The sequence below is a fragment of the Alosa alosa genome, chromosome 7, assembly GCF_017589495.1.
Source record: "Alosa alosa isolate M-15738 ecotype Scorff River chromosome 7, AALO_Geno_1.1, whole genome shotgun sequence".
Taxonomy (NCBI): Eukaryota; Metazoa; Chordata; class Actinopteri; order Clupeiformes; family Clupeidae; genus Alosa; species Alosa alosa.
The window spans coordinates 29,164,021-29,188,154 of NC_063195.1; the positions used below are offsets into that span (position 1 = coordinate 29,164,021).

At 39.3% G+C, this 24,134-nt stretch overlaps 1 protein-coding gene across 6 annotated transcripts in view; it reads right to left on the reverse strand.

Annotated features, from left to right (window-relative positions):
• LOC125298091 (integrin alpha-L-like) overlaps positions 1–24,134 on the reverse strand; it is a 47,664-nt gene that overhangs the window by 1,595 nt on the left and 21,935 nt on the right. Inside the window, exons 7-31 of one of the 6 annotated variants that reach the window (XM_048248759.1) lie at positions 23,084–23,226; positions 22,742–22,898; positions 22,221–22,356; positions 22,016–22,089; positions 21,780–21,903; positions 21,075–21,217; positions 20,677–20,817; positions 16,801–16,998; positions 16,521–16,645; positions 15,895–16,049; positions 14,880–15,046; positions 14,268–14,384; positions 13,901–13,971; positions 13,635–13,776; positions 13,439–13,537; positions 12,945–13,024; positions 12,709–12,780; positions 12,492–12,576; positions 12,099–12,206; positions 11,951–11,998; positions 11,628–11,735; positions 11,418–11,519; positions 11,289–11,324; positions 3,378–3,488; positions 2,618–3,253 (exon numbers count right to left, since the gene is read on the reverse strand). In XM_048248759.1, coding sequence (XP_048104716.1) covers positions 3,113–3,253; positions 3,378–3,488; positions 11,289–11,324; positions 11,418–11,519; positions 11,628–11,735; positions 11,951–11,998; positions 12,099–12,206; positions 12,492–12,576; positions 12,709–12,780; positions 12,945–13,024; positions 13,439–13,537; positions 13,635–13,776; positions 13,901–13,971; positions 14,268–14,384; positions 14,880–15,046; positions 15,895–16,049; positions 16,521–16,645; positions 16,801–16,998; positions 20,677–20,817; positions 21,075–21,217; positions 21,780–21,903; positions 22,016–22,089; positions 22,221–22,356; positions 22,742–22,898; positions 23,084–23,226 — 2,883 coding nt within the window. In that variant the 3' untranslated portion in view covers positions 2,618–3,112. Of the gene's footprint in view, positions 1–2,617; positions 3,254–3,377; positions 3,489–11,288; positions 11,325–11,417; positions 11,520–11,627; positions 11,736–11,950; positions 11,999–12,098; positions 12,207–12,491; positions 12,577–12,708; positions 12,781–12,944; positions 13,025–13,438; positions 13,538–13,634; positions 13,777–13,900; positions 13,972–14,267; positions 14,385–14,879; positions 15,047–15,894; positions 16,050–16,520; positions 16,646–16,800; positions 16,999–20,676; positions 20,818–21,074; positions 21,218–21,779; positions 21,904–22,015; positions 22,090–22,220; positions 22,360–22,741; positions 22,899–23,083; positions 23,227–24,134 lie in introns of those variants that run through there. The other 5 variants (XM_048248758.1, XM_048248761.1, XM_048248762.1 and 2 more) reach the window with 5 other exon arrangements.

A 24,134-nucleotide genomic window follows, 5' to 3' on the forward strand; every position in this document is an offset into this window, starting at 1 on the left:
TTGATTAATAGGTTTTTTTTTTCTTGCTGTTGGCCAGTTTTGAGTGAGCCATTTTCACACTTTCAGAAGGAAAAATGTCAATCGTTCAGTTTGAATGTCTACGTCTGTGCAACTCGCAAACAATCAAGCGATTACCATCAAACCAAGTGCTAGACAGCTAGTGCATGCCGCCAGTAGCCATTGCTGTTACAGTTGCTGTGATTGGACCTAACAGCAGTGTGGAATCATACAATCGTTTGCAGATAATTTAGTGTAGATAAGAGAAAATCAGTATAGTGATTACTGTAGGTGATGGTCCGTGGAGTCCCCTGCTCTAGAATCTTAGGGCAGAGACGGGGGCGGGCCTTTGTGACAGAGGCAGAGATGGAGGGCGGGGCTAAGTAAATCCCTGTAAGGTGCAGACAGAGAGGGTTAAAGCGGAGCTAGTAATCAAGGATCTTTGGTGCAGAGATACCATAGACTGTATATATAGTTCTATATACAGTCTATGAGAGATACAGTAGCCTACATACTACAGTAGTTGTAACTTCGGCATGACAGGATTAAAAAAACAAAACAATTTGTGAATGTGCATCACTGAAAACCTCGGATTTAGATTGGGTTTAACCAAATGACCCTTGTGGGTCTTTAAAACTGCCCACCTATACATGAGCTCCTCCGTGTCTTCTGCCCTCTGGTCCCACACCCCCTATGACATATAGACCTGCAGAAGCTGTCAGAAATAGTCTGCCGTTCACCCGACAAGAAACCATCCCCAAAAGCTGGACCCACATTCTGGAAATAGCCTAGGCCTACAGTAAAACCCTCAACCAGCAATGCAGAATCCCAAGGAATGCCTGATACTGTGTTCTACTGTGATGGCCCAACAGATGTTTCTAAATTTGATGAAATAGTGCAGTGCCCGTTCAAACATGCTATTGCTGTAGAAAACCTGTAGCCCAATTATATGCCTGCAGGTGCTTTAAAAAATAGGATGATGGAGAAAAATATCATTCCAGCTAAGCATTCAATAATGAATACAGTATACTGTACGTTATAATAAATGTGCAGTGAGCAGAATTTTCGCATGCCTGCACACACTTTTTCAGCGCTGTCCAGATGGGAACTCTTTGCAAGATTTATTTACAAAATGTGTTCAAATTTCATTGGTGTGTTATACAATTATGATATGTATAATGATTGTTCTCTTCATCAGATGATCTTCTCCACGTTGATACCAAAGCATGATATTGATATGCAAAGGCCAATCATTTGTTATCATATATCTAGCCTACTGGTTGATTAAATGGACTTTGAGCTTTTGAGAACACTGTTGTTGTTGTACAACATTTGTTGGCGTGTCCTGCAATTCGAGTATCCTAACTCGAGTTTCCCCATTGCTTACGACTTTGCTTAAGCATTCATGTGCTCGGAAATAAGTATTTAGGATATTTCCGCAATCACTTGATGGCCGCATTAAAAACTCACAAACTCCGAAGCAGAACGCTTTTCTACTCGAGAACTCAACTATCCGAGGAACATGTGAATGTAGCAAAATTACATTGTCCTTGGCAAACAAAAAACAAATAGCCTACATTTAATTGTATGTAATAAACAAAAAATGAAACCCTGCACATTCAAATAGGCTATTTCTGGAATAAAGGGCATAAAAGGTAGCCTATCAAAATAAGTAGGCATAGTGAAGCAGCAGTGGCAAATGGGAAAATCCAAGGCTACTACTGCTAAGGAAAATGAATAGAATGAATTGAAAGACTTGTGCAATGTTAAAACAGCCTATAAAATTGCAGGTTTTGATCTTACCTGTCCACCAGGATTCAAGATGTTATAAAAACCAGGATTGATTTCTGTAGTCTAGGCTATAACGTAGCCTCGGGACAAACTGCGCGGATTGAATCACTTACTTTCGTTTTCTACTGATGCGCACTACTATGCTGTATTGTTAGGGGGCACCACGCCACTGACTGTTCGCATAAACCATCTTACTTCTGACTTTTTTTAGCCTAAATCTTCCCTTAAATATATTTCCTTATACATTTTAACATTTCTTTGAACATTTCTCACTTTCTTAAACTTATTTTTTAGACAAAAAATGTTTTTTCTCTACAAATTAAGCCGATATTAACTGTAAGCCTACAGTCACCTCCTTTTGAAACAGTTTAAATGGGCAACAATCACATCAATCACATAGTTAGGCTAGCCTACTGCATTGCCCAACTAATCTTAACATATTCAATAGGCTACTTATCTTGTGCAGTTCCTGGTCACGTTTTTGCTTTTGCCTAGTAGGCCTATCAAATAATTAAATTAATTTCAAATTAACATAATTTTCACCTTACCTGAACCTTAGCGCGCATCCTATGGCACTGCAGATTTTAAGGTACATTATGCAGGTTTAGGTATTTTTGGCTTCTGTAGACTGTCATACATTCAAGAGTCGCAATATATTTATATGTTACTCTGCTGTTGTAAATAGCAAGATCCTTGTGACTTGTCCCCCCTATCGCAATGAAAATGCCTTTGTTGTGGAGGTTTGTCCACAGAGATCTTTTCTTTCATTGTTGGTAGAACCTAATCAGTTATGATCAAATAAGTGGCACCTTTGTACTGTTTGTGAATAACTTGTCTTCACCTGGAACTCAAAATCTCTGGAGGTTGAACACTTCATATTTTAGCTTTTAATTAATGTTTTTTTTTTTTTTTTTTTTTTTTTTTAAACAACAACAACAAAAAACACAAATACAGTAGAAAAAATATCAGAAATATTTTAGATGTTCAAATTGAGCAAAAATGTTTAACATCTTTTTAAAATGTGAAAATGGTGATGAATTTCAAGAGGGTTGAATACTTTTGCAACCCACTGAGACGCATCCACATCACAGGCAATGCCAGCTGAGCTCAAATCATGCAATTTAGCGCTCATCATTTTTTCATTATTCTATAGCAACTAAATACTAGCAACTAAAGTAGCACTCATCATTTTAGCATAATCAGCAACTACTTTCATCATTTATTGTATGCCAGGCAGGTTTCATATTTAGATACAGTCATAAAGGGCCATTTTTATTTAAAGTTGTGGTAAAAAAACAGGCTGTACTTTTTTCAACTCAAATTCTCAAGAGGCAGGAGGCTCAAACTGTGAGTGACACACACTCAGTATGGTTCCTCTGAGTTGGGACACTGCTGTGAGCTCCGGTTCTCTTGAGTCAGCTCCTTGCTGAAGTATATATTGTCCAGATTTATTGAAAAATCCACACTTTCAGGAAAAGAGAGAGAACGAGAGAGACGGGGTGAAAGAAGTGCTTACCTGTACTATGGTGACATTTGAGAAAATCAAATATAGAATTGGGCATAAACAATATACCCAAAGCTCACTGTACCTTGTATAGAGCCCCAGTAATAATGATGAGCAGTAACAGTCCTCCGCTACTTGCTAAACCTATGATCAAAGTTTGGTGGATTGGGACAATGAACTCAGCTTTGGTTACGCCCTACATTACAGGAAAGAAACAATTATGAAAGGTGATTAAACACTGAACATTACCGTCCATGTCAAAGGATTAACAAATTCCATCCCTTGTAAACAATCTGCTTATGATGAGTGATTAGGTGGGTGGGCGAAGCTAGTTGTCTTACAGTTTTTTCTGAATGCTTAAACACATTTTTTGTAACTATGGCTTTTTTTTTTGCAAAACTCTACACACAAATGGAAAAACCACTCACTGAGTTCGCAAAACTAAAAGCACAAACACTGCTTTGCACTCAGGTTGCAATTTTGTAACACACACTTTGCACAACTGTAGGCACAATGGCTATTATTTACACTATTTTGCCAACAAAAAGGCATTCTATCAAAGCAAGATTGAGAGTGCCACTGACAGTAGAAAACTTTTTTCTACTTTCAAATCTCTTCTCAATCCTCCACCACCACCGTCAACTACTTCACTGTCAGCAAATGACTTTGCAACATTTTTCACTGAAAAAGTTGCTAAAATAAGTGCTCAGTTTGATGCTCCTATAAGGAGGGCTTTGCCTTGTGTTAGTATGACCGCATCATTTGACTCTTTCTCTCCTCTTGATGAGGAAGCAGTCTCTCAATTGCTTCAGCGATGTCGTCCAACAACATGCCCATTAGATCCTGTCCCGTCCACTCTTCTACAGTCTATCTCACCCGCTGTTCTACCAGCAGTCACACGTGTATTTAATGCTTCACTCAGTTCTGGAATAGTTCCTTATTCTTTTAAACAGGCTAGGGTTACACCTCTGCTAAAGAAAAGTACACTTAATCCAACTGAGGGTGAAGAACTACAGACCTGTCTCCCTTCTTCCTTTCTTGTCAAAGGTTTTGAAGAAAGTGGTCTTCAAAGCAAGTTTGTGACTTTCTTCATCAGAATAATCTACTAGACCCTATGCAGTCTGGTTTCAAGAGTGGTCATTCTACTGAAACTGCTCTTCTGTCTGTGACTGAAGCATTGAGAGTAGCTAAGTCCTCTGCTCAGTCATCAGTATTAATTCTACTAGATTTATCTGCAGCCTTTGATACTGTTAACCATGACATTCTCCTATCTATACTATCTGAACTGGGAATTTCTGGAAAAGCTCTTGACTGGTTTGAATCTTACCTTAAAGGGCGTTCTTTCAACGTGTCTTGGCAGGGACAGGTATCTAAGTCTCATGACCTCACCACAGGTGTGCCTCAGGGATCAGTATTAGGACCCTTGCTTTTCTCTATTTACACCACTTCCTTAGGTGATACCATTCGCTCCCATGGATTTGACTATCACTGTTATGCAGACGACACTCAACTTTACCTGTCTTTCCCACCTGATGACTCTAGTGTTTCCCACCGGATTTCTGCATGCCTTAAGGATATTTCAGCCTGGATGAAAGATCGGCACCTTCAGCTTAATCTCTCAAAAACAGAGTTTTTGGTGTTTCCAGCTAAAACAGCTATTCCCCAACAGATTAACATCCAGTTTGACTCAACTTCACTGACTCCAACTAGATTGGCACGAAACTTGGCCGTTGTAATTGATGACCGACTTAACTTCTCTGAGCATATAGCTTCTATTGCAAAATCATGTCGGTTTATGCTTTACAACATTAGGAAGATCAGACCTTATCTGACACAAGATTCCACACAACTTCTTGTTCAGACCATGGTCATCTCTAAGCTGGACTATTGTAATTCACTATTAGCTGGCTTACCCGCTTGTGTAACAAGATCATTACAGCTGATTCAAAATGCTGGAGCACGCCTGGTCTTCAATCAGCCAAAGAGGACACATGTAACTCCTCTCCTAGTTACTCTCCATTGGCTCCCTATAGTAGCCAGAATTAAATTTAAATCTCTCACTTTGGCCTATAGGACACTAACTAGATCTGCTCCTAGTTATTTTAATTCAATAATCAAGTCTTACATCCCCAACCGCCCACTGCGGTCTTCTGGTGAGCGTATGTTATGTCGACCAGTCATGAAAACTGGGTCTAATTCCAGACTCTTTTCTTCAGTGGTTCCATGTTGGTGGAATGAACTGCCCAGTGCTCTCCGTTCCTGTGGTAGTTTTGGGTCGTTTAAGAGGGGTCTAAAGACATTCCTATTCAACATATACTTAGTTGTTTAAGCGCTTATGTGTTATGGTTTATATAATGTTGTTTTATTTTAATTGGGCTGTTAATTAATTTGACATTATTGTTTATTATTGATATTCTCCTTAATGTAGTCTTAGCATGTCATTGTTTTTATATTATTGATTGAATTGACATTATTGTTTTATTATTGCCTTTCCCCTTTTTTACATTGCTTTTTATTAAGCTATTGCTTGAATTGATATTATTGTGTACTACAACTATTCTCCTTACTATATTTGACCTACATTTTAATCTGTTCCCTGTTCAATTTGAAATATTATTATGTTGTTTTGTATGTATGTGTCGCTTTGGACAAAGGCGTCTGCTAAATCCATAACCATAACCATAACCATATCTCTCTGGCACACTTTCTCATGTGAAAACTGTTTTAGATAATTAGTTCACTTTGCAATCAGCCTAAGCACTATAAATAAGCCACAGGTAATGTACAATGGGTACGATGGAGTGAGCAGGAAGAGTGAGAAGAGAAAAAAACAGACAAAAAACAGTCTACATGTGGGGATATTGTCATGTCAGGCCTGGATCGTCATTCCAGAATATATTTTTTCCGGTGCCTTGGACTAGGACATTGCATGTGATGTAGACAGAATTTTGAGAGAGACAACCCGATGTAGACTGATTTGTTTTGTCTCAGTGAAATGCTATTTTGTGTTTTGACTTGGAAAAACACACTTGTGTTTGTTTTGATGTGTGTAAATAAACACTAATACTTACACATCAAAACAAACACACGTCTGTTTTTCCAAGTCAAAACACAAAATAGCAATTTCACTGAGACAAAACAAATCAGTCTACATCGGGTCGCCTCTCTCAAAATTCGTCACATCACATGCAATGTCCTAGTCCAAGGCACCGGAAAAATATATTCTGGAATGACGATCCTGGCCTGAGATGACAATATCCCCACATGAGACTGTTTTTTTGCTGTAAAAGGGCTATTTCTTTCTCTTCTCACTCTTCCTGTTCCCTCCATTGTACCCATTGTACATTACCTGTGGCTTATTTATAGTGCTTAGGCTGATTGCAAAGTGAACTAATTATCTAAAACAGTTTTCACATGAGAAAGTGTGCCAGAGAGTTGGCAAAATAGTGTAAGTGCAGTGAATTGTGCCTACAGTTGTGCAAAGTGTGTGTTACAAAATTGCAAACTGAGTGCAAAGCAGTGTTTGTGCTTTTAGTTTTGCGAAGTCAGTGAGTAGTTTTGCTATAAGTATTAATAGTTTTAGAAATTGTGCTATAAGAATCACAGTTGTGTTTAAGCATTCAGAAAAAACTGTATTTATAGTGCTTAGGCTAATTGCAAAGTGAACTAATTATCTAAAACAGTTTTCACATGAGAAAGTGTGCCAGAGAGTTGGCAAAATAGTGTAAACTAGATGTACCGCATAGCGGTACAAAATATGACCGCCGCTCAGTCCTGTACATCCGTTCCGCGAAAATAAATCACACTTCAATTTGTCTCCATATTTTACTCCATCCCCCACTCTTGAAACTTTTGTGTATGCTTGTTTGGCATGCCTGAGTGTGTGTGTGCGGCTGCACAGAAAGTAGCCTACTGGTGCTAAAAAGGTGAATAGATTGTAGAATAGCCAAAGAAGATGTAGCATTGTTATAAAACCTTTAAAATCTCTAAACAATCACAAGTAGGGCAGTTAATCACAGTTCATCCATTGCAACTGGATTGATGAAAGGTCACTTACACCTGTAGGCTACATTGTATTTGGGAAAAGCAAAAGGTATCAGCATAATGTTATTTATTTATTTATTTATTTATTTATTTATTTTTTGTGTAAAACATCTCTGTCAGTTCCATGCCGTTTTCAACAGCTATCAAAAACAAAGGTCATTTTTGGATGGATGGATTTTTTGTGAATGTTTCTTCTTCTACATAAGATTTTAGTCATCTTTAGTTCATGTAATACTTTATTGTCAATGCACAAATTAAGTAACAGTAGTCTGAAACGTTATTGTTAATGCACAAATTAAGTAACAGTAGCCTAGTCTGAAACGAAATGCTGTTTTACATCTAACCAGTGGTGCAAATAACTGACATGTCCAAATGGGCCTTGATGAAATGCGTCGCTAGACTGTTCATACACATTTTAACGGGCCAAAGTTGAAGAGCTTTTGTCCGTTATTGTTCGTGCAAATATAGGCTGATTCATGTTCACTTGCATTGTGTAACTGAGGTCCATGGCTAGTCTGGCTTTCATCAGACCAAGCTCAATCTTTTAAGAAATCAAAAAATAAATAGCGGGCAGATCAGGCTGGGTTCACCCAGCCTAGACCATAGGCACCCGATATTGTTTAATTTTCCGATTGAGATATACACGCTCTGGCTATTCTAAATGCAAAATGCATCAGGGAGTTATGACAAAAAACGGTAACTAACAAACTAGATCCTAATAGAAAGCTGTTAGCTTCCCTAAGCTACAGGTAGGATTATAAGGTAGGCCTATTTACAACATAAATTGTCAATAGGCTATGCTGGCGACACTAATAAAATCTCCTTTGAAACCAATGGCTTACGCCTTACAGTATCAAGCGGGACTTAAACTGCCATATCGCGTGGCGAAAAATGTTAATAACATTCAAGCAGCTCCATGAGTCAAGGAAAGCGCCTTGAATGAAGTAGCCACTTCTAGATGGGACCCACTACACAGTAGCTTAAGGTGTGTTGCTAAAGCAGCCATAATGAAATGAAGGTGTCATTGTTTGGATACTTCACACACGTGCTTTTAATTTCACAAGACTACAACTACCAAGCTGTAATCAAAGCACATCGATTCCCCTCTCACACCATGCACGCACTTAAAACAAAATAAACAGGCGTCTCAGTCTCACGATGTATATGCAAAACTGTATCAGACCGGTGTAACGTTGGTAAATCTTCCATTGCACAGAATGATTTTGTAGCACGTGCAATAAATGACAGTCGAAAGATACAAACAGTGCTGCTATCAATTTGCTTGGTATAACCGCATTTATAGTTTTCTACAAATGCAATCAATCAAATGCCTCCATCACTCAACTAACGCTTAACGTAACATTACCTAGGTCCTTATTGATATTACAAGATTAACGCATCTGCAGTAAAACCAAGCATGTCCGATAAACATCCTCAGATTTATTTCAACTTCAAGAAGAAATGGGAATTACACTTCATGTGAACATCGTCCTATCCTTATTAGATGTCCGCTGAGGTAAATTACAGTCCTTGTAGGAAGCGTCCATTGTTTTTTCCAACCCACTTTTAACTTCCAACAAAATTACGCCTCACTGCAACGATCGCCATCTAGTGGACAAACGACTACTTCTCGCCAATACTGAAAATGCAGCCATGATGATGATGATGAATATTTATTTTGGCTTTCTTTTTAATCCTACTGAATTTGTAATTATGTATCGGCCGTTCTAATACCGATAGTATGTGGGTGCCTGTGTGTGTGCATGTGTATATGTGTGCACCGCCATTTACAGGCCAATGAGTGTACAGTCACTAAATGTACACATAACCTAATTTTTTAGACCCCCATGGATGAAATTCTACTTAAAACTTGGCATACCCCCAGAGAATGCCAGGTCAATCATACACATAAAATTTGGTGCAGTTCTGAACATCTTAACTGAAAATAGGGGCAATTAAAGCAGAATAATATTGCATTTTCATTTTTTACCAGGGGGTGGGGGTGCAAATCATATATGAGTGATTATGAGCCAGGCTGATGTGGGCCCTTGAGACCAACATACCATAAAAGATTCTTCATCCTCAGTGCCACGGTTCAGGTAGTTATTTAGGAAAAACTGTTTGTTTTTTTTGCAGTTCGGGGGCCCAGCCCGGGCTGGTGGTGGTACCGGGACCTAAATGAAATTTTTCCGTAAAAGTCTAGTGGGGCTACATACCCACCAAATTTCATGTACCCCGGTGGTTCGGTGTCCCGGGTATCAATGACCAAAAATTCAGGGAGTAGATGATGGGAAAAATTCTTGAATTATGTGCATGTGTGCGTGTACAAATTTATGTTTATGTGTGTGGGTGTGTGTGTGTGTGTGTATGTGCGTGCTTGTGTGTTTGCCTGCGTATGTGTGTTTGTGCATGTGCATGCATGCGTACATATGTCTACTGTGTGAGTATGTGTCATACGTATGATTACTGTAAATGTATGTGTGTGCGTGTGTATCTGTTTATGCACATGTGTGCACATGGAATGGGTTAACATGACCCCTGGAGGCAAACATACGGAAAAAATTGGTCATCCTAGGCCCTACAGTTCTCAAGATATTCACAGAGAACTGTGTCTGCCCTACCCTCCTTTCGGGGGGTCCAGTCCAGCGGGGGGGCTACAGATCAAAACGAAGAATGACGGTTCCATGCTATCCATGTGGGGGTACATGCCCACCAAGTTTTGTGTACCCCGGTCTTTCAGTGTCCCGAATCCTTGTTGGTGTACGTCACTAAATGTACACATAAATTATTTTATTGTAAGGCCCCCCATGAACGAAAGTACACAAAACTTGGCATGCATTCGGAGGGTGTCATAATGATCCTACACTTTTAATTTCGTGCAGTTTTGACCTTGTCAGCCAGAGATATTGTGATGAAAACACCTAATTTTTTGCTTTTTAATTTTTAACTAGGTGGCGCTATACATGAAATAAGTGGTAATGGGATGGGTTGACATGCCCCCTTAAGACCAACATACATAAAAAAGGTGGACCTCCTAGGCCCTACGGTTATCGAGATATTCACAGAAAACTGTCTCCGGCCACCTACAGGCCAGTTGGTGTATAGTAACATAAATTAATTTATTGTGTGGCCCCCCATGAACGGAATTCCACAAAACTTGGCGTGCCTACAGAGGGTGTCATAATGATCCTACAATTCCAATTTCGTGCAGTTTTGACTATGTTAGGTCACAGATACCTTCAATTACAACACCTCATTTTTACTTTTTTGTGTTTAACTAGGTGGCGCTATACATGAAATGAGTGGTTATGGAATGGGTTGACATGGCCCCTTGAGATCAACATACAAAAAAAAAATGGTCCTCCTAAACCCTACAGTTTTCGAGATATTCACAGAAAACTGTGTTTGTCCTACCCTCCTTTCGGGGGGTCCAGTCCAGCGGGGGGGCTACAGATCAAAACGAAAAACTTTCAACTTTCTTTCAGTGTCCCGGGAATCATTGACGGAAATTTGGGCATGCGAAAAAGAAAAAAAAAAAAAAATCTGACTAAACCTATATGACCGCTTCGCTGCGCGGCGGTCATAATAATAGCCATTGTGCCTACAGTTGTGCAAAGTGTGTGTTACAAAATTGCAAACTGAGTGCAAAGCAGTGTTTGTGCTTTTAGTTTTGCGAACTCAGTGAGTGGTTTTGCCATTTGTGTGTAGAGTTTTGCAAAAAAAGCCATAGTTACAAAAAATGTGTTTAAGCATTCAGAAAAAACTGTAAGCAAGGTGTGTTAGCTTTTGCAAGAGAACTACAATGTTTTGCTGATTGGGTGAGAGGTTTTGCCATTTGTGTGTAGAGTTTTGCAAAAAAAGCCATAGTTACAAAAAATGTGCTTAAGCAATCAGAAAAAACTGTAAAGACTTGCCCTTCCTCCATAAACTGTGAATACAAACGCTGCGTTACCTGATTCCTGTGGAAGTCTGGAACTGCTCCAGTAACCTGCCGTGAAACAACCATCAGTGAACATGACTGCACTTGTGTGTAGCTGTACGTATCAGAACTATTTAATTATTTAAAATGGAACCAACTTACAGTTTGGTCATTTCCAGTCTGCACGTAACGTGTTTCATCATAGCTGATCTGCGCAGAACTTTTGTATTCCACCTTATATCTCATTTCAGAGAATGTATATTTCTGAAGAACACTGTAGTGTCAGTGGATGGTTCACACCCTTCATTTGAGCTGACATCATTTAGTTATTACAGCCATGCAGACTAGTATGAATCAAACATGCGGACTCACATTTGGACTGAGGTTGAAGACCGCATCCGCAGTCAGCCAGAACAGGACACTCTCAGAGATCTTTAATGTACGAATGAAACACCTCACCATCTTGCACTCTGTACAGTTCTGTGAAACAAACAAAGGCTTTGCTTGACTGAAAATATCAACAACAGTTCAAAAGTAATGACTGAGGGGAATGGCCCACCAAAATCTGTAACACTGCTAAAATTGTAAATGCTGAATTACAACTGGTAACTAGTTTAGAAATCCTTTTTCACCAATCTCTCTATATCTGCTTAATTAGGTTGTGTGTAGTGAGAAAATGTGCAAAGTGGTTTTACCGGAGTACTTGTATCCTCAGGGTCATCACACTGGATTGTTTCATTACCCTTGAAAAACAAATGTTATCTTGAGTTACCTTCCTAATGAGCACACAGAACATGAAATGCAGATGGATCATATTTTTGTAGGATTGATATGCAAGATCACCTTGTTGTGTGAAATTCTGTAATTATGGATTTCAAAGTGGTTCTCAGGTTTTGTTGGAAAGGTAAAATTTACTGTGACCGGCAGAGGCACCCTTCCCATGTTGGCTACCTGTGACGTAACAGTTTGACAAACAGAATCAGATCTAAAGACATGATGGTCTTTCAACAATGCTGTGAAGTTTGTGAATACAACTGTAATATGAGATAATATGACTTTAAGAAATACATTCTCTGGGCAATACTTTGCTACTAAATTACACATATAATATGTGATATGAAAGATGTGTAGCTCCATGGGCATTTGCAGTCACGCTAGATCGAAGGTAGGCTACCTGATAAAAAGGTGTAGATTACCTGGTATGTGTAGATTACTTGATACATATGTGTAGATTACCTGATACATATGTGTAAGTGTTTTGGGTCCTTTGTCCTCTAATGAGTAATCAAGGTATATTGTTGAGGCCCCAGGGATGTCTAAGCTTGAGATGTAAACAAACACGTACATGTACAGTACAGTATGTCAATTACACAATGATGGACATGTTTATTTCATAATACTGTTGTAATGGCGTGATGTGGACAAGGTTTCATTTGTTTTGGTGGAGACTTACAACTTCACTTTCAGGCCAACACCGAAAAGTACAGGAATGGTCATTGTTACAGGATAGTCCTTCCCATTGTCACTGTAAAATACAGCGTTTATAAACATCTGAGCAAAACACCTTTTTATGATTGAGTACGGTAATCTTTTTCTAAAGATGTGCATGGCCATTTTGATGATTGATGAATGCAGGACAAGAACAGAGGATGTATGGAGGGTCAATGAAAAACTTAGAGACAAAGATACCTGTGTGCAATGATGGTCATTGCAAATGAATCATTCCAATCTACATTGGGGGTGATGTAAAATGACCCATTGAATATGGCCTGTATAGAGAGAACAAGAACTGAGGGAACTAGGAAGCATTTATTCCACATGGGCACAAATGCCTACCAAGGAATACTGGATTCCTAGCCTATCTTTGGATCTCAATTTCACCAAAATGTGACATGACAGAGATATCCCCACAAGTGTGTGGGGATCTCTCTCTCTCTCTCTCTCTCTCTCTCTCTCTCTCTCTATGTGTATATGTGTGTGTAGATCAAATCAAATCCCAAAAAAATGATTTCTGTAACATAGAGTTTGTGCCCTGTGCAAATGCAGCACATGAGATCAACGAAAGAATGTCAGGGTCAGTGAGCGACAAAAGGAGAGAGAGAGTGTGAGTGTGTGTGTGTATGTGTGTGTGTGTGTGCGTGTGTGCACACATGCATTTATGTGTGTTGAATTGAAACCCTTACCCAACTTTCACTGCGGAAGACAGGAAGACTCACACTGCAGATGGTGAGGTCAGTTTTCTCTGGGTCTCCTGCACAGAGAGTTTCAGCTCTCTTGTTTTGCTTTAAGGCAATTAAACATTCAGTTCAGATTAAATAAACATCACATAAAATATAATACATTTTGATTTAAAATGTTAGCTGTCTATGTTGCTACTACCTTGATAGGTGATAACTTTGAGTGAGACAGGCCTTCTGGATACTTGAAAAGGAGGCTGGTGTTATAAGAATCATCACCCTCATTTGCCAGTTCCACTCTCACATGTAAATACTCCTGATCAGTAAACAACAACAGTGGGGAGCTGTTGGGACATAAGAGTTAATTTTACTCACGACAGCTGATAAAACCATGCTCAGGTGATGCCATGGTGGGTCAGATTGTTGGCTGGGAGGTGCTGTATAATGTTGCTTTAAAGAGTGACTCACGTGAAGTTGAAGTCCATTTTTAGCTTTGCCACACATGTGTCATTGTGTCCACATGATTTTTCAAAGGGCACCTGCCAAACATTAGTATGATGGTTAACTTCTAATAAAAATGGCAAAAGCATTAGAGTAGAAGTGATTTCTTTTATCTTTAATACTGAATAAAGACTGTGATGTTCCTATAATGACTCTGCACTAAATTCAATCATTGCAACACACTGAAAACTGACCACTTCCGGTGACCAGAAAATAAATAATTAAAACGAATTTCTATGCTGAAATATTATTATTATTAATATTATTTTGTTACTGAACAGTAATTCTCATAAAAGCCACAAATGATTCATAACGTCTGGTAATCAAGGCCTACCTCCACCATGGCCAATTTCTTGCTGTCAACATTTAAAATCCCAAAAGACTGCTGGCTCTCAGCTTGGGAGAAGTTCACGTTGAGCACGACAGGAGACAGTGTGTCCATTACACAGGTCTACGGGAGAGAGACTCAGTAAGTATCCCACCAGTAGCCACTATTGCACATATCCACTATTGCACATAATATACCCACTATTGTACATAATATACCCACTATTACACATACCCACAATTGCACATATTCACTATTGCACATAATATACCCACTATTGCACATATTCACTATTGCACATAATATACCCACTATTGCACATAATATACCCACTATTGCACATACCCACTATTGCACATATCCACTATTGCACATAATATATCCACTTGACATCAGCACTAATATCAGCATCGTAGCAAATTAAACATGTTTCAGGAAGAGGCAGTGGGTGATCATATTCAGAGAAGCCTGTGATGGCGTGACAGACAGACATTCACTGGGCCAACTGAATTCACCATCATCCTGACAATGGATTTACACAAAATTCAGAGAAACAACTTCAGAGAAAAATTGCTGTTTTATACACTTGATTTGTGACATGTTAGAGATGTGACCTACTGGCATATAGATGGTGTGATTTTGGCAAGTTGTATTCTTATTTAGATGAAGCCTTGACTGAACACTTCTCACAGTGTCATTTTTTACAGCAAGGAAACCTCGGCTGTTTTGTCTTTGGGAATCAACAACCAGGTCATAGTCCAACTGAATCCCTTTGCTCAGTGCATCTGGCAACAGAGACATAAACAAACACAAGCTCACAGACTGCTCACATCACTCACCATGAAACTACAATTACTGTAGCACTTAATTCAATTCAAAAAACTTTATTTATCCCGAGGGGCAATTTTCTCTATGCAGGCATAGTGACATTTAAGACATAACACAACATATAAGATATAACACAACATGGACAGGACAAAAGAAAGAACAGGACAGACAAAGAAAGAACAGGACAGACAGGAGTGTAAGGGGGGGGGGGGGTTAGTCCCAGGAGAAGATGGAGGAGGGGGCTTGGAGCATAGCAAGTTCAAAAGGCGAATAGCCTCAAAAGTAAAGGTGGCCTTCCTCCTGTTAGTCCTAGCCAGAGGACAGTGCAGACGCCTGCCAGAGGGCAGCCATTCAAAAACTCTGTGTAGGACATGAGTAGAGTCTTCTAGGATGCAATTAGCTTTCCTTAGTGTTGCCTTGTCGTGCAGTGATGTCAGACACTGAAGAGGGTGGGAACATGTTCCGGAGGTCTGGAGGTGTTTCTTATTATCACTCACCAGGAAACTACAATTGGCCCTCACTCACCAGGAAACTACCATTAGCACTCACTCACCAGGAAACTACCATTAGCACTCACTCACCAGTAAACTACTACTCTCCACGGTCAGTATGAGGCTACTGAACATACAGTACATGTTTGTGAGATCACACATCAACCTGTGATTTACATTTTGGCTCATATACTATACAGATACATTTGTAAACAGCTGTTAATCATGTGTTTGTGAAACAAGACCAGATTCATGGGTTCACCCAAGGTATATCCTCATATAATCTAAATCCACTATTGGCTGTTAAAATGTACCGTTTGTGCTTCTGGTTTGCTCGCTCATCTTGAAGCAGATGGTCACGTAGAACACAGGGAAATCCTCCTTGTGCTTGGCGCAGTCAAACTGCTGGATGCTGATCTCTGAGGGGCTGAATAAGAGGTGCGGCGACACACTAAAGATGGGCTTGGACCTGTGGAGCATGTTGGGATAGGGGACGGTTACATCATATAAAAGCACTGAATAACAGGGGGGGCTTCACTACCTGTGGCTAACTGGTAAAAGCACACCTGCCCTGCCATTATGGCACCGTAAGCAGGAGAAGAGTCCCCTGAAGAAAGCCCAGCAACAAAGAGCACAGGTCCACTTCAGCATGACCACACAACTATCAATCCCACATTAAATGTCTATCTGACATTCCCTTTTCTGTACATCTGATTTCAACTTCTTACGCCTCTGCCGCATTTCTACCTACTTCTTCATTCACATTCTATTGCACTTACTATTACATGCCATAACAAATTACTGACATCTAACAAATCTCTCACTTCATCTCAAAACATAGGTCTTTGTTGTTGAATGACACCATTTTGAATCCTTCAAAGAATTAAACATAATTAAATGGTGGATGGCCTGGTTCAATCATTGAAAGTTTGTATCTTACTTTAGCAGAACCACCTGTCCACGAGCACCCACTGCAATTTCCGTCAGGCCATTCACGTCAGATTTCCCATCAATGGCCACCCCAAACTGCTGCAAACCTTCTGACAGCATTTTCGCTCTGATGCGCTGCACAGTTGGCAAAGAGATATTTTAATTGGGAAACGTGTTTTCATAATGGAAAGCCACAACGAAAAATCTACTCTAGAGGGTTTTGTGTCAGTGAATAAGAAGAAGTAGTTCACATTTAAATGTAAACACAAATGAGAGGAGTCGTTTATTACCTGACTATACTCTTGGCGAATTCCCGTAGTTTTGTCTCCGAGGTATATATAGACGGCTCCTCTCTGGTTGTCCTCCAGTGGGGCTCCCACTGCCAGGTCTTGGAGCCCATCACCATTGAGGTCCCTGAGGGAAGCCATGGAGGAGGCAAACCTGCCCTGAGACGACTCTGAAATGTTCTGCATCTTCTCCAGATTGTTCTGTGGGTGGGGGAATATGCAGATTAGTGCCTTGGCTGGAAGGAGACCAGGAAACCATTCATTATATTTGTTACGTAGAGGCAGCAGGGCTCTTTTTGGATGTTACTAGAATGTTAACTGTGTGACACTGTTTTTGGCCAAACTATTAAAACTTTTATTTTCATTTTACTTCCGAAAAAATGTGATATAATAGTTTAAAATGGGAAAATGGTGCTATAACCTAACAGATAGATTAGCCATACTCACTCTCATTACCACACAGAAGGATTTCCAGAAAGCATTAATTAAAGGTGCCCTGCCAACATGTTAGGTCCATATGTGTTTGTGCTATGTCGTGAATGTTAAAATTAACAGCTAACTCCTCTGTCAGCTCTAGCCACTGAAAAGAAATAAGCGGAGAAATTAGGGCAATTGCAAAAGCTCTTCAGATTGACGTGGAATTGATTAGCTCATTACTATTCATGAGCTCGCCCAGTTGAGACCATGCCCACAAAATTCGTTTAGCTCTAACAGTTTTCGTAGGCCTATATGCAAGAATCCAAGAATGGCTGAATGTCAACGAACTTGTGCGCTATGCACAAATCAAACTTCAACAATGCATTTTGCCCAAAAACCCAGATTTGAGGATAAATGGCTTCAGTTTATTTTTTGGAACCATGCCACAGGCTTTGCAAAAATGTTGCTGTTGAAGCCTGGAGCAGGCTACCATCGCAGTCTACGACCAGTGCCTGTAAGTAAAACGTAATTGTCAACTCAAGGAAGTGCTGTTATACAGGTTTAATGAACTCGCTAGCCTATCAGGTTTTATTTATGCACATTTGGACAATGCTAGCACTCGCTAGCCAAGCTAAGTTCATGTCATGATCTAAAATTAGTTGATAACGGCTGTCATGTTATGGACGAAACCTACTAGCTGTTAGCCAATCAGAGTCAAACAGCTTAGCTCGTTGAATATTAATGAGAACTGGCGCAAATCAAGCCGAGTCTTCATGCAGGTTTTCAATACCACACTAGAATGGCTTGAAACAAGGTAACCAAGGTTAGCCTGGCGGGCCATCCTATATCATTGAAATGTATAGTCTGGAATCAAACCATTCAACTCGCTTAATCCAAGGGGCGGGCAGAGAATTGTCTTTCAATCTGCCTAGGCATGCAATAGGCCAGCGCTACGACCATATCCGTATCCGGTAGGCAAAACGGCAAATACATCCTTCTTCGAAAGGAATGACTTAAGTGCATTGTGTTGCTCAACTTTCAAAGAAAAGCACAAGTCCAACTCCTCCAAAGTTGACGCCAACGCCAATTCAAACAACCGCTCTTCGTTCGCCATAACCACCTTCCTTGTTGTTCACCGTCGCAGGACTGTCGTTATCCTGTTAAGCCCGCCTTAAGACTCTCTAACAAAATAGAGCGCAGTGATTGGATGACGTCCACGGCGTCAGCCAATAGAAATCCCTATGGTTTGATACTAGACGTACAGGCTGAGCAAATTAATTTGCCGCTAGGATGCGTCTAGATTTCTAGGCTAAACCAAGGTATGTTTTCCACAAAAAATGTTACAGAGTCCATGCTAGAACTTCAGACCATAGTTCGAATTACAGACACCCCCAAAGAGACAGAAATATCAGTTTTGGGGAGGTCAGATCATTTTTCTGATATTGTGAAAAAATATCATTACAGTTGGCTACAATACAAGTCAACTCATATTTTCACTAGGAAAAGTTTAATGTAAAGCGATTTCAGACACCCCTATTATGGACCGTACCATTTTTAACCACCGAGGCGCTAGAAGCAACGGAGATAGAGAACGACTTCAACTTCTCAAGCAAGTGTCAACGACATTGAATGACAAAACGCTAGATTCCTCCAGTAGCCTAAATTCGGTTTGCTGCTGACGTGCATGGGTAAATGTAAGTTGCTAGCAGACGTCTAGCTTGTTGAAAATGTGCTATTTTACAACCTTCATGTATTAACGTGTTTTGTTCTTTAGCTCATGTCACGTCTTCATACATTTAATTACCTGCTACTTAAGCCTACTTACCCACTGAGGCTAGTAAAGTGGACCTTGGTTAGTTACCAAGGTTAGTTAGCAAGATAATTCTCTATTTAAATCATTTATTATTATTTTACATTGTGGTGAGGTAAAATCGATTGTCATTTCCAAGGAGATGAACTCCAGTCCATAGCCTAGGTGTCCATTGATTCTCATTTTATCTTGAATAAATTATTGTGCCCTTTTGAAATTAGTTTGGCACAGATCCTGTGTTGTTTTTATTATGCACAAGAGGGTCTGATGTAGCTAAGCCTACATAACATTAGTGAAACGTGTGGAAACATAAAGAGCCAAGTACATGCTAGTATTTGAATTTGTTTTTAATTGGTTAGTAGGCCTATTGTGTTTACATTCTGGTTATCGGATTCTTGTAGGTTACCGCTCTGTAGTTCTTATGTGGTAGTAGGCTATGTTTTTTCATAGTAGGCTATATGCTCCTTAATCACATTAAAGATTGCTTAGGTTTCACATATCTCTAGGCAATTGTGTTGATTTGACACTGACTACCATAGACTATAATGGAAAATTGGTTTCTGTTTATACAGTAGGCTAGGCTATATTAGAGGGTTGGATCTTACCTCCAGGTCTTATGAAATCTAAAAATAAACCAAATCAATATGTCATGAAATAAGCAATAGGCTTCTTGTAAAGGTATTACTTTTACTAGTAATTAGAATGGTATTTCAGTGCACTTAACTTCTAACTTTTGAGAGTTGATCAAAACAGTTCTCTTTTGGATATAATAAGAATGAGATATTCTGTAGCCAACTGATTATCAGTTTGTCGCATGTTTACACCTTGTATGTGTGTTGCACAACACATATTGCACTTGGCGATCACGATGGGGATTGATATGACCATGATGGTCATAGAAGAAGTGAAGGAGCAGTACCCCCCAATTATGGTGGGGTAATTCGCACTCTGCTTCAGACATAACCACAAAGTAATGAAATACGTGTGGCAGGGCATCTTTGATCAAATGCATAAGTTTAGCCAGAATTTTGTTGGCAATTTTCAACCAAGGACCCTATTATTAGATGTCTTTAAGTACTTTCACTCGAGTAAAGGCAAGGCTGCCAACTCTCACGCATTGACCGTGAGACTCATTCATTTGATTGGCTCCACGCACGTTGGCAGCCCTGTAAAGGAAATGAACTCTATAACTGTAGGGTGTTTGACATTAGTCTTAGCCTTTGTGAAGACTACATTTAGCCTATATATTGTAAGTAACGTTATAAGTATAGTTTGCGGGTGTGGCGGTCTTATAATGTACCACTGTGCGGTGATTAATTTTTTCAGTGGCAATTCACTTTGCTAAACAATGCTTACTACTTCATCCTGAGTCTCGGCATTGTATTGTTTAAAATGCCATGTTTAGGCCCTAGCCGTGGCACGGCTGGCTGGGGCACCTGCACCGTACGCCGGCGACCTGGGTTCGATTCCCGCCCCGTGGTCCTTTCTGGATCCCACTCCGACTCTCTCTCCCACTCGCTTCCTGTCTTTCTCTACTGTCCTGTAAATTAAAGTGTTTAAACACACACTTGCTAACAGACCTAGCATGTACGATGCTATGAGCGTTACACATACACATTTTGCTGTTAGAGAAATAAAGTGCTCATAGTTACCTCTTCCGTAAGGGCATACACATACATGCGGCCCTCTCTCTGAGGCTCATAATAGAGGGGAGCCCCGACCATCAGGAAGTCAGTGGTGCCATCAGAGTCAATGTCAACAGCACACAGCTCCGCCCCAAAATAAGATCCAAGCTAAAACACAACGATAATCCCACAGTCATCATACTGTACAGGTACTCACAAACTCATTCAAGCACAGCATCAAAAGTGTTGTACTCAGATTTTTAAATCTAGCATCCAAAACAAACGTGTACCTACAGTACATCCCTACATATGACCAGTTGTGGGTTATTCTTTCTGTGGCATAAAATGAAATGCTGTAACAAAGGTGATCATTTTCAATAGAAATAATAATTACCCATAGCCCATATAATCCAGTCACAACTAACCTGCTCACTGTCAACTCTTTTTGTGACGTTCCATTGACCTCCAATGTTGCTGAAGACAATGACCTGTCCCCTGTGTTTGTATCTGGGAGCACCCGTAAAGTACAAAGGAACGCCATTCTTCTTTCCAACAGAAACAGAGTAGCCTTTAAGACAATACATAAAAATACACAAAAATATGATAAAGTGAATGCTACTCATCTGCTGCTCTGAATGAACCCTTTTGAAAAAAAATGCCTAGATGCCTAAACAAAGACATTTCTCATTTGAAATTGACCTAAAATTGAAATCCATTTTAATGTTTTGCAAAAATGTATTTAGAAGTTATTTAACTGTCCACATAGGACACTATGCAGCAAAGGGGAAAAATGGGATTTGAGCCACCTCTGACATTAAACTATTTTATGTATTTGATGTAAATGCTACTCTATGCTACTCATTTGCTGTTCTGAATAAATACATTTACATACCAGAAAAAAGCTTTATCTGTGTGCCGGCAAATAATCAAATGAAGTAAACAAAATACATTGGGTGGTATAAGTCAACTCAAGGAGGAGGATTCACTGAAACTGACATCAACCATCAGATTACAAATTTGAACAAGTGGAAATCTATTCAAACATCCTATTCAATGCAGTGTGTTAAATAGTTTGATAAGGGCAGTGCTAAAACATTAGATTAGTAGATATTCTATAATCATGAACTCACCCATATAAGAGTCAGTCTTCATGTCTGGGTCTTGAATTTCTATCTCAGATGAATCCTTATCCTTAATCTGATAAAGAGATCCTTTCCAGTTATTGGATCCTACTGATCCTAGAATCAATGTGTCCTGTTGTGAAAAACATTGAGAGGCAATTTATATTTGTACTGAAAATGATGTTATATTGTTATAAATAATATTTCACACAGTATTAATCTTTCACTAATCACGTTTGTCTCACCTCAGTAAACTCAGCACTCGTTCCACTCTGTGAAAGTCCTTTTTCCCATGTCTGAGCCAGGTCCTGTTTAGAGCCTTAAACACATCAAGTCAAACCACATGAACATGAAAACATGAACAACATGAACAACATGGATGACACACTGAGGACATAACAATCTCAAACTGCAAAACAGTCGTTATACAATTACATGAGTTGGCATTACCTTCTATGTTGAAGATCTTCGTTTGCAAGTTTGTCAGAAGACCATTCAGCCCAGCATAATCCTGAATGTAGAAGGAATTATTGGATTTGGGCTCTGATGCCAATTTTTCGAGTTTTTTCATGTCCACTTTTCCAACCTTCTGGAAAGAAAAATAATTATCAATAAAATGACTGCTGAATGACTAATGACTGTGCTTTTCCATGACAACATATAATATTTAGAAGATCTGACCACATAGTGATGGGAATTGGAAATAGCAAAAGCACCCCCCCCCCCAGAGCTTCATACAGAAGGAAGATATTGAAGCTGGATATTGTAGTTTTAAATGTGAATGTATATGTATAATGTATACTTTTTATATATCCCATGTCAGTGATAGCATTTTGTGAACACACATGTTATACACTGTGGCACACTGCTTATGCAGTGATATGGCATGAGGAACTGATCATCTTTCATGTGATTCTGACCCCACTGTGGGATTCAAAAAAAGATAAACAAAACAAACATGCATTACACACCGCAATGACAAATCGGATGATGTGTCTGGCTTCATATTTTTCTAAAATGTATCCTCCCATTTTGTTAGTGTCTGAAGGATTGCCATCAGTGATGATGACCACTGCCTTTATTGCATCTGGGTGTCTACCACTCTCTTGTTTGTCAAATAGATTCAACCTGCATTGCAAACAAATAATAAACAATGTAAAGTAATAATATAATAATATAATTTAATACAATACAATACAATATAATATCATGTAATATAATACAATAACATTTAAAGGGTATTAAATATAATAATATAATAAATAAATAAATGAATGAATGAATGAATGAAGGAAGGAAAGAACAGTACTTACAGAGTGAAGCGCAAGGCCTGGTGTGTGTTTGTCAGCGCTTTCATTTGTGGTTCATCGTCCAGCTTTTTCAGGGCTTTCTTGTCCTGGAAGTCTTTAAATGTGAAAACGGTCTTGAATTGTGAAGAGAACTGAACTGCTGCAAACTAATTAAGAAAACAAACAAACAATAAAGATTAAGGCTATGTTTACACGTGGCCAAAAACTGACATTTCACCCTCTCCGTTTTCAAAAATAACATCGTGCACACCTGTCAGTTTTCAGAAAACTTTTCCTTTACACTAACCTGGGTATATGCCTTCAAGAGCATGCCAAACCTGTCGGTGGCAGTGTAAGGAGAAGCTTAATCCAATCAGAAAAAATTAGCCAATCAGAATCCCGAAAATACCAACAACAGCAGGGTCATTCCACGTCAATTCAACCAGGGCCCACGCACTTAGGTCTCAAAAAATTCTGAAAAAATTACCAGGTGTACCTATGTTACCCAGGAAACACACTGTAAAATTACTCTTATGTAAGATCAATACTTTCCAAGATACAGCCAGTTTTACAGGGGGAGGGGGGTGTCGATTTTGGTCGGGCTCTATGTTTTATATAGAGTCACCACACTGCCACCTGTGGTTGTATAGAGTAACCTGTGGTAGCTCTATACAAAACATATTGATGTCAATGGTGCATTTTGCCCATGTTCAGGGTGGAAAGTGAAAAAGAAAGATTTGCATAATACAAGTCAAATTGGTGTTTTTAAAAAGAAAAGATCATGGAGAATAAAGAAAAAAATATTTAAAAAATCTTTGTATATTCCCACAAGGTGTTTAGGTGCTCTGAAAATGAGAACCAAAATGATTTTTTAGACTTCTAAGGTCTGCTGTTCAGACCCTGAAGGAATTTATTTTCTGTTCATTGTTTTTTGTGAGAGTGTTTCTACTTATCTCAGTAAGGAAAATAAATCAAGAGCCTATGTTGAGCACAAATATGTCTTCTGAAGGCTTAAACAGAGCCCAGCCAAAAACTCCAATAAAATTTGTATCAACTTTGAGGGACAGCTATGACC